The sequence below is a fragment of the Ochotona princeps genome, chromosome 6 (genome assembly GCF_030435755.1).
Source record: "Ochotona princeps isolate mOchPri1 chromosome 6, mOchPri1.hap1, whole genome shotgun sequence".
Taxonomy (NCBI): domain Eukaryota; kingdom Metazoa; phylum Chordata; class Mammalia; order Lagomorpha; family Ochotonidae; genus Ochotona; species Ochotona princeps.
The window spans coordinates 35,841,413-35,851,922 of record NC_080837.1 but is presented as its reverse complement, the minus strand read 5'-3'; the positions used below and the strand labels follow the sequence as shown (position 1 = coordinate 35,851,922).

General features: G+C 41.0%; 1 protein-coding gene across 10 annotated transcripts in view; it reads right to left on the bottom strand.

The window, feature by feature from the left end:
- Window positions 1-4,243: 4,243 nt before the first annotated feature.
- Window positions 4,244-10,510, bottom strand: part of TTBK2 (tau tubulin kinase 2) — a 132,750-nt gene continuing 126,483 nt past the window's right edge. For all 10 annotated transcript variants that reach the window (XM_058665986.1, XM_058665984.1, XM_058665983.1 and 7 more), the window contains one exon: window positions 4,244-6,862. In XM_058665986.1, coding sequence (XP_058521969.1) covers window positions 6,400-6,862 — 463 coding nt within the window. In that variant the 3' untranslated portion in view covers window positions 4,244-6,399. The remainder of the gene's footprint in view (window positions 6,863-10,510) is intronic.

Here is a 10,510-nt window from a genome sequence, read left to right as displayed (position 1 = left end):
TCTTTGTTTTTAAATGGAAGAATTGGTTCCGTTTAAGACTGAATCTGATTAACAGCTGCCAAAAGCGTGTAAGTAAAGAGATTCAGATTTAATTCAAAATTAATTTCCCTTCACTTTTTTTTTTCCTGAGAGCTGGAACTTATAATAACCCGATGAAATAGGCACTGGCTGTTTTAGGAAAGGAGTCAGAGGGGAGACAGGAACCGCGGGTATCGGGCAGTCTCAAGCCACAGTCATCTGTCCTCCACTTTAACTGGGTCCCCCCAGTCTTCAAAGTCCCAACCTAACGCTGCTGAGTTTCTTTCATCTTCCTATCTTTGTATTTCTGAAAACTTCCTATCTTGATGAGCTAAAGTATCTGATGGATAGTTTAAAAAAGAAAAGTGAGATAAAAGTCCCCAAGGCTTTCCCCTCCCTGGGTAGCTCCCTAAAGCCAATCTCATCCAAACTGTGATAGCTTTGTTTATTCCTCGTGAAAAACACCCGTAATCCAGGGAAGGCAAGCACTGCTCAGGAGTTAGAGATTTCAACGAGAGGGAAAAGACATCTGGCAAGGGCAGTCTATAAAAAAACAGTGTACTCTGTTTTTAATTAGACAAATAAATACTATGTACACAGTATGAAATCATAATAAACATTTTAAGCCAAAACTCCTATCTTTTGTGTAAAGTGATATTGTCTGCAAATGATCATTCCATGGATTCCAAGATATGCCTCATCCACTGCTGTTGTCCAGGACAAGGTACCGGAGTCTCTGGGACGCAGGCCAGCAGCATCCGTGGACACAGAGTCTGCATGGTCACTTCCAGGTAAAAGGGAGGCAGAAGCCTGATCAGGTGCCCAGGGCAATGAAGGGAAAAGAAGAAAGAAAAAAAAAAAGGCTTCATTTCTTTTCCAAGTCTCCTTAAGACCAAGGGTAGGGATGGGAGGGTAGGGGTGGAGGAAGGTAAAAGGTGTTGTGGCATAGCCCAGGTTAAGCCACTGCTTACAGTACCAGCATTCTACACAGACATAAGTTTGAGCCCTGACTCCTCTGTTGCCAACCCAGCTCCCTGCTAATCTGCCTGGGAAAGCAGCAGAAGATGGCCCAAATGCTTGAAAGATGTGGAAGCAGCTCTGGGTTCCTTTTGCAGCCATATGGGGAGTGAACCAGCAGATGAAAAATCTCTCCCTCTCTGTGTAACTCTTAAATAAATCAGTATGGAGTGCATAGTTTTATCTTCAGTCTTGAGATGCATGGACTTTCTAGTTAATCTTGTCAAATTAGTTCAAGGGAAATAACATTAAGCCTACCTATTTTAAAAGTAGAAGAGATGGAAAAATGAATTGATGGGTCAAGACTTTAAAGGTCATCTTTGCATGTCTGGCCAAAGATCACTCAGGGACTGTGGTGAACACTATCCGATTAACCCTGTAAGGGCACAAAAATCCTTGTCCCAGGTCCTGAACAATCCTAAGAACTATAGGATTTCCCCAGGTACATCCTGCAGTTCTTCCTGCAATGTTGGATAACACATTCTCAATTCCAGAGGGACAGCCACCATATTGAGCTTGCCCCATGACAGGAACACACCCAGGTTTTCCTGGACAAGGTTGGAGAAGAGGGACGCCCTGACAGCCACCTGGATGTCCTTGCCCTCAGCTGTCCTGTGTGGTCTGAACACTAGAAGCACCTCCAGGTTCCTTCTCTAAGTTACAGTATTGTAAGAATGCACCTGGTGTCTCTCTGGACTTGGGTATAGCTTGACATGTAAGGATGATCACTGTAGTCACACACCTTAATGTGTAATTTTTTTGTGTATTCAATCATGGAAATAAGTAATTCTGCCAATACACTGTCTATAGCACCAAACTGTCCACCACAGCCTCAGTGATAGAGGTGTGAGCACATTGCTCCCTTCAGGCAAGGCCCAAGCATGTCTGAGTGACATGCACACAACAGAAATAGGCAGATTTCAAAAGGGTGAATACAAACAACTTAATTACAAATGTAATATGATGCAACAGAAGCAATGATTCTCTAAGATGTGCCATGTTCTGAGAGATATAAAAGGATGATGTTTTTAAAATATGAAAAAATTTTTATCTGCAAGACTAAATTTAGACCTATGCACAAATATATTTTCAAGTAGCCAGAGCAAGATGCATTTTTTTTTTTTCCTAAACCACTAAAATTCTGCATTCTCGATCCTGGTTTTCCTATCACTAATTCCTAATGTCAGATTAGGATAATCTGTTTTGGGGGAATAAAAGCTTCTGTTTTTAATTCATAGCTTATTTGGTATAGAAAAGCTATGTTTTTAACTGTCTGTGTCTGGGTTTATAAAACATGGACAAATGGTACACTTATTCCCAGCGGAAACAAACAACATTAGCATACTAATCTGTGGTCTGGAAAGTATCTCTGATGACTACTGTGGAAACCCACATTCCCATAGTGGCGAGGAGCTCAACACAGACACTGCACACCTAGAACACTGAGTAGTCAGCAAGTGGGGAGTTATTTGTTATTTAGTATTTTTGAGAAAATAATGTCAGGGCCCGGAGGCGTGGCCTAGTGGCTAAAGTCCTCGCCTTGAACGCCCCGGGATCCCATATGGGCGCCGGTTCTAATCCCGGCAGCTCCACTTCCCATCCAGCTCCCTGCCTGTGGCCTGGGAAAGCAGTTGAGGACGGCCCAAAGCTTTGGGACACTGCACCCGCGTGGGAGACCCGGAAGAGGTTCCTGGTTCCCGGCTTCGGATCGGCGCGCACCGGCCCGTTGCGGCTCACTTGGGGAGTGAATCATCGGACGGAAGATCTTCCTCTCTGTCTCTCCTCCTCTGTGTATATCTGGCTGTAATAAAATGAATAAAATCTTAAAAAAAAAAAGAAAATAATGTCAAATAGAGAATGACTAGGGTGGGTCCCCATTTTGCTACTGTAGAACTTGATTAACTTGGCAACATTTACCAAAAAAAAAAAAGAAAGAAAAGCATTCACTTAGTAACATGCAAGTTAAAAACCAAGACAGGTAACGGATGCCACTGTCAGTAAGGCCAGGTGACATCTCAGAGTTGAGATTGAGACTGCCTGCCTGCGGCTTATTATCTCCAAGGTATTTATCTGTTTTAATATTAACTGTCATTTGACCCTATTTTCTTTCTTTGTTCATGACACATTAAAGTGTAAAAGAGGTTACTATGGAATTTTCATGTATCACCAAATTGATAGACTCTGGAAGATATGGCAGCATAGGCCTGGAGGAATGCTACTGAATCACACTCAGCCGCTGTTTATTTTTCCTTGTGCTCTAAGTAACTGCAGGAACTGCTCAAGACAGGGCAAGGCCAAGTGTGCCATTCTGCAGTGACAGGAGAGACCAGGAGCTACTGTGATCTTCAAAACATGATCAAGTTCTGTCTCATACTACTTTTAGTATAGTTTAGCTTCACTTTAATTCTGGCTATATCGGTCATCTCAGATAAAGTAACCAAACTTAAAATTATCTGGATGATCTATCTTCTTGTAATCTCAAATATGTCATCACTAAAAAAGAACTAAAATGATTAAAAACAAAAACTGGAGTCTCTGTATTATACCGTAGGATAAAACAGAAATCTGAAGGCCAGAGTGCTTGCTTAGGGTTGCTGACTGTTATTTTTAACCTGAGACCCAGCCACACTGAAAAGCACTAACCATGCTGTTACAAAGCCACAAGTAAATCCTATACAGGACGGTAATGAAAAAGGGAGGAACTGATACACAGATATAATTAGTCTATTTCTTTTCAAAGTATCAGAGCAGAAACATCTTTGGTTATCTTTTTCCTCTATACACAAAATATACTTACACAATGAGGTGGTCTGGATCTTCATGAATTTTGTGCAATTTCGAAAAAGGGACAACACAGTGAGTGGAAAGGTGGGAAGAAAATGGAAGGGGCCAGAAAGACGAGAAACATTCATTGCCATGTTGTCATCACTGATGATTTGACTGCCTGCAGAGAAATACCCTTCGGAAATAAACACATACCACACTTGTTGCTTCATCAGCTTTTCCAGTGGTTACTACTCGGGACATTACTGTCTAGAGGAGTCACGACGCAAAGCAGCTATATTCAGCACATGTTAGCTAAGACCACAGAGAAGAAGATAATTTCTTAATTAGCTCCCAACCCTACGCCCCAACAAAATGAAAGTGAGGTGAAGCAGGAGAAAGTTAGGATGGCATTTTAAAAGAAAAGTTTAAAAGAAAAGTAAAAAATCCAATTTATGTTAAGACCCATAATTATCATCCTAGTTCATCCACTCTGACCCTAAGGACAGAACTATGTGGTTAACATGATGAATCTGTGAAACCAGTAGTACAAGCATATCCCAGTGATTTTTTCCCCTAGTAAAAACTTTTTAAATGAAAGTTAAATAACCCATCTTGGCTTGTTAAAGTCTGCCAACCCCTGTACTATGCACAAGGAAGGAAAGAAGACTCTGAGGTGTCACATGCCAAGAACATATTTTTAGAAAATGAAGATAGGCAAGGCCAGAGTGTACACGAGGCACACAATAGAAAAGGAATTTCACCATCTGTGATCTTGAAATTACAAATGGAAAATGAGAAATAATGAGTTTATATAAGCATTAAGTCTCTCTATATTTATAAATATTTATATAATTTACCATGAAGACATGCAAGTAGTGTTACAACAACTATTTTACAATATAATACAGAAGGACTGGTCTTCCAATATTACAGTTGCTTTAGATAAACAGCAAATATGTCTTATCTATTGCATTCCTCTGTAGTACTTGAAACTGGACAGAATTAAAGATTCCACACTAAGCTACATTTCTGATGGGAGACCTTATATGCCTCAATAGTGTTTTGAGTTTATTTTTTAAAAAGCTTAACATAGATATAGAGACAAGGATAGTTCAGTGCAGCTTCAGGGCAGCTTTGATGCAGCATTAGAATAAGTTCATGTGGTGAGGAAATAATTTCTTCCTTTTTTTGTTTTCCAATTCAACCATAGCAGGTTTGGCAGCAAAGACAAGGTCAAAGAGAAAGCACAGATGTTTGCTAGAAGGCAAATTTCAACAGCAAGCAGACCAATTTACCTGACCTTTCAAGGTCTTTACAATACAAAACACCTACAGAGCAGAAAAGGCTAGTATGCTTTAATTTTGCCTGATTCCTATTAGCAGAAGAGTGACATTAGAGTAACTACGATTCTCCTTATAGCTTCACATGGCCCAAAAAGCCCAAAAGCGCAGGAGAAACAAATAATAAAACATTAAAGGGTGTGGGGGAACTCAGCCTACATTTATTTCCCCAGATACACATTCCTTATTGGCAAAATGTCTAAAATACGAAGTGTAAGGTTTATAAGCCCCAATAACATACTTAATTTCTCTTTTTCCTTTCTGTACCTCTATGGGCATAAGGACACATTCCAAAGCATTGAGCTTCCCTGGTACCATCTTAGAGACAGACACAGACGCACCTGGTCCCTAAGAGACTGAAGGAAGCAGTCTGTTCTGGGCTTCCTTCCACAGGAACAAAATCCAACAGGGACAAAGCAGGCTTGCCTCTGTCTTCAAATGTTATCACTCCACTTTCCATCCCTCCCTCCCTAAATACCAAAGCCTGCAAAATAGTTCTAGTTACACTTATCTTTTCTTTACCTATGTTTCTCAGTTATTTTGCACAATAAAGGTTTATCTGGCACAGCAAGTAAATTGTTATGCCAAGGAAAAATACTGGGGGAATAAATGGATTTGAACTTTTCAGCATGTGTGCTAAAATCCCATTGAGATGTCCTGTTAAAATAAGAGAATCTGTGTCAGGAGGGAAACACTAGCTTTTAAAAATGCGAAATCAGGGAGGGCATAAGGAATGAGGCAAAGTGAAGGTGTAGATTCTCACATACTCAATAGACAGACAAGCCGAGCCCCAGGAGAGAGTCCCTGGCAACGGGTTTCCTGTATACTCTATTATTCGAGTAATGACTTTTAGGTTGGAAAATTTTGAATGAAAATATCAACAAGAAGTTTCACTTCTGCTATATAATCTTTCAGTAGAAGCTTAAAAAAACTAGGTGAAACCCCTGAAACTTCCATTCTGCGTCCTACACTCGACTCCTTTGTTTCAAAGGCAGCTAATAAACGTGCGCTCGTGTAGTGAGTTTCTCCCGTGGAGACAGTCCCTGGTGCACAGAGGCATGGATTGCTGATCTGCTTGTGGCCTGTGGTGCGCAGGTCATTCCTTGCATTTTCTGCCTTCATCATGAATAACCGGTCATGGTACTTTCTTTTGCAAGAGAAGATCAACACTGATTTTTTAAACAGACAGTACAGGGACACACATGCATCAGGCTTAGGAGAAACATCTCACACCTTTCCGAGAGCCACAGCCCGGTTCCTATCTGCTGAGTTTACTGGCTGGCTTACTCTTTCCTGGAGGGGTTTTTGTGCTGGCCGAGTGGTGGTGGAGGTTGCCGGATCCTTTTAGGCCATTCTTGCTGGGTTTGTAATGTTCCTGTTGGCAGGACCTCCTGGAGGAGGATGATCCTGAGTGGCTAGGGGGTGACTTGCTTCTCCCCAGATGTGGGGATGAACTCCTCTGGTCGTGGTGGGGCCGTCCAGCCCGAGATGGTGAGGAACTTGACGTGCGAGGCAAGGATGAGCTTCGAGGAGAGGCACTGGGACTCCTATGTGGGACAACTGGACTCTTGGGTGGCGTTTTTGGATTGTGAGGAGATCCTGGACTCTTGCACTGGGTGGTGCTCCGGGGTTTCTGAGATCCATTTTGAAGAATTTGGGCCAGGCGGGAGAAAAGGTCCGAGTCTGAGTTACTACTCCCTAGGACTCTGTACCTGCGCAGCCTTAAAAGAACAGAGAATTATTTCCATTTTAATTCACTTCATTATTTCTCAAATCATCATGCGTACAATGTGTGACAAAAGACACACTAGCAGAACTCAGAGCTGCTCTTTCACAAATTAGTTAGCTTAGCTTAGGCAAATCCTGTAATCTCTCTGGCTTTCACCAGGAATACCCAATAGATGATGTCAATAACTTGGCACTTAACTAACGCTGGCTCCCTTCCTTTTATGAAGGCTTGCTCTTCCAATTTTAGGGTCAACCCACTATGCTCTAGCATGTGGACAGAATCAATCATATCACATTAAACTACTAGGAATTCTGCAATATTAAACCTCACAATATACATTTACAACATGAACATTGCTCAGTAACAATAGAAGCTACAGATAACAGTACATTTTGACCTCATTTGATAATTTGTGAAAGAAAAGATTAGTTGCTGACTTCTCTGGACCTCAGTTTCTGCTCATCAATGGCCTTAGATTCAGGAGGGGTGAGTGTGGGGCTGACAGGCCTCCTTCCGCTACCCTATGTCTCCGCATTCTCCTCAAGGATGTTCATACAGATAGCAATGTCCTCTCTGCCTTAACCTTGTTTCTGGCCAGGACTGGCCTGGGAATCCAATAAGATGGCATTTATAAAGATGTATGATACCTTCATTAAAAAAAAAGCCTGAAAGAGGACTTTGATGGAAATAGTTAATTATGCAGTAAATAAACTATGGTAAATAAAAGTATATGATAAAAAAATAAGCAAGCAAATGGAAGAGAACATTAAATCCAAAACAGTGGGAAATCAGTGCTAGGATATCACTATTTGGAAAAAACCCTCATATCATATAAAGTAATAAACATTGATTTAAAAATCTATACACAATATGCAAAACTTTATAGTACTGACAGAAGGCATGAAAGAAATTCACTCCCATAAACACTAAGTTTTTCTATCATGCAAAAGACACCAGAACCCCGAGCTAAAAGACAAACAGCAGTCTACGATAAAACATGGTTAAGAGTGGGCATTTGGGCCAGGGATTAAACCAATGGTTTGGATGCCCACATTTCACACATCACAGCATCTGGGACTGAATAGGGCACTGTGCCCAAGTCACGCTTCTTGCTAATGCACACTCTGGGTGGCAGCAGATGATGCCCCAAGCGGTTGAGTTTCTCCCACTTGATTGACAGAATCTGTCTGGTGGAAATATTTTGAAAATCTAGAATATATTAAAGGTTTGTAACTTCTGGGGGAGAGCTTGGTCTATAAACGAGACTTAATTTTGTAAACTTTCAGATCTGAACACAGCAGTAGTTCCTCAAACCACACCTCAACCCCACGATTAACAATTGTACACTTGTTCATGGAACAGCTTGTGTAAGGCTTGCAGGAGACATAGTGGCAAAACACACTCTGGTCCTCCCATTACTGCCGATCTGTGCTCTGATGCAGAAGGGCACAGAGGCAGGCAGTATTCTTAAATCTCCCGTGTTGCACACCTCCTTTTCTCAAGCTGAGGTCAAGTTCTGAGGATTTAAATGGCCACTGCCCCATTCATTTTTCTTCTTTCCTATTTTAGAAGCCAGGCATCAAAGAGTAGGAGGTCCAAAAGCAATCACAACCATAGGGAATATAAGAAAGCACACAGAGAGTGGGGTGGGGAGTTGGGGCACAACACAGTGAACCACTGACATGGGTTCCTGTCTTGCCTGCTCCACTTTTAATCTACCTCCTGGCTAATGCATCTGGGAAACAGGAGTGGGCCCCTGTCACCCCTATCAGAGACCAGGATGGAGTTACAGGTAAAAACAAATGAAATTAAATGACAGAAGTTAAGCCACCACATATACCCTGGGGAAGGCACAGACTCAGAAAACACCCGAGAGCACCATAAGCTTCTACCTACAGGCTGGTCCTCAGAGGGGAGAAAGCCTGTGATCATCCAACAATCAACACAGAAAATCCTGGCAAAAGGGTGGAATTGAATCTAGAGTGGTCACATTATTAGATTCAATTATCCAATTTTCAATTAAATAATAAAGGGAAAAGAAAGAAATAGGAAGGCATCATCAATTCAAACAAATACAGATAAAAAGAAATGTCCTGATAAATACCTTTGGTAAATTTACTAGATAAAGACTTTTAAATGCCTATCCTAAAGATGCTCAAAGAACTCAATAAAGACATGAAGAAAAAGAAAACAATGTAAGAACAAAATGGAAATCCCTTTGAAGAGAATGAAAAACCTAAAAACAAACTTAAATAACATTTTGGAACTGAAAAGTAGAATTACTGAAATAAAAAAAATCATAAGGGGATTAAAACCTAGATTTAACCAGGCATAAAAATCAGCCAACTTCAAGGTAAGATAATAGGAATCATAGGTACAGAAAGAAAACAGATTAAAGGGAAGGAAATACATAACTTTCAGAGGTGGCCTAGGGTTTCAGAGTGGTCTCTGTGCAATTCAGACTATGGCACAATATGGCAGGGCCAGAGTGCAGAGGGTGGAAGCGTATTCATCAGCCTCATTTTCAGATATGAGAGCCCCGATTCCTGCGAGCATGTGAGTATGTGGATAGAGGGCTGTACCATTAATTTTGATGAGGTCATGAACCTTGTATTGGATGACACAGAAAAGAATTCACTCTCAAATCAAAGTCAAGAAAACAACTACATCAAATCATACTAGAAGGAGATAATATTACTCTGCTATAATGTCTCCAACTAGAAGCGGGCATTGTGGTGCCACTTGTGACACCCACATCCTGTACTGAAGCAGCTGGGATCTGTTTCTGTTCCAGCTTTCTTTCTGATGCACCTGGGAGGCAGCAGATGTCCCTGCCACCCAAATTGGAGACCTGAAGAAACTGCTGGCTCTTGGCTTCACCCTGGACTAGCCCAGCTTATTGCTGATATTTGAAAAGTAAATTAGTAGATGGAAGATCTCCCCTTCTCTGTCAATCTGCCTTTTAAATAAATATAGTATAGTATCTCTAAGTAGAAATGATCATTGGAGTAAAAAACTGTGGAAAAGGTAACAGGGTTTTGCTTTTTTTTAAAAGAGTCCCTTTTTTGGGAGTACAGCTGTAAAATATTAGTGCATATTGTTTTGATTACCTTCTGGTATTAGCAGAGAACAATAAATGTTGTGAAATTTTTTTTTCCAAAGGAGAAAGAAAATAAGAGTACGAGACCATTAAGAGAGGTAATATGTTCAATTGTGGAAATTTCAGGAGAGAAGAGAAAGAGAGAGAGAGAATATTTGCAGAAAGATTTGGCAATTCCCTCAATATGATGAAAGACATGAATATAATATTTAATAAACTGAATGAACTATAAGTAGAATGATCCTAGTAGCCCAATACCAAGAAACACTGTAATCAAACTATTCAAAGACAGAGAATCTTAAGAGCAGCAGGAGCGAGGTAACTCATCATCTACAAGGAACTTCAGTAAGATGATGGGAAGATGGGGGACCAGCGCAAAGGAGTAGCTCACTAATCCTCCACCTGCAGCACTGACACCCCAAACAGGTGTTGGGTGAACCAGTGGAAAGGCAGAGTTATAGTGAGAGGACAGAGATCTTCCACCCACTGGTTCATCCCCTAAATGGTCCCAACAACTGCAGTCAGTATGAAATCAGGAAC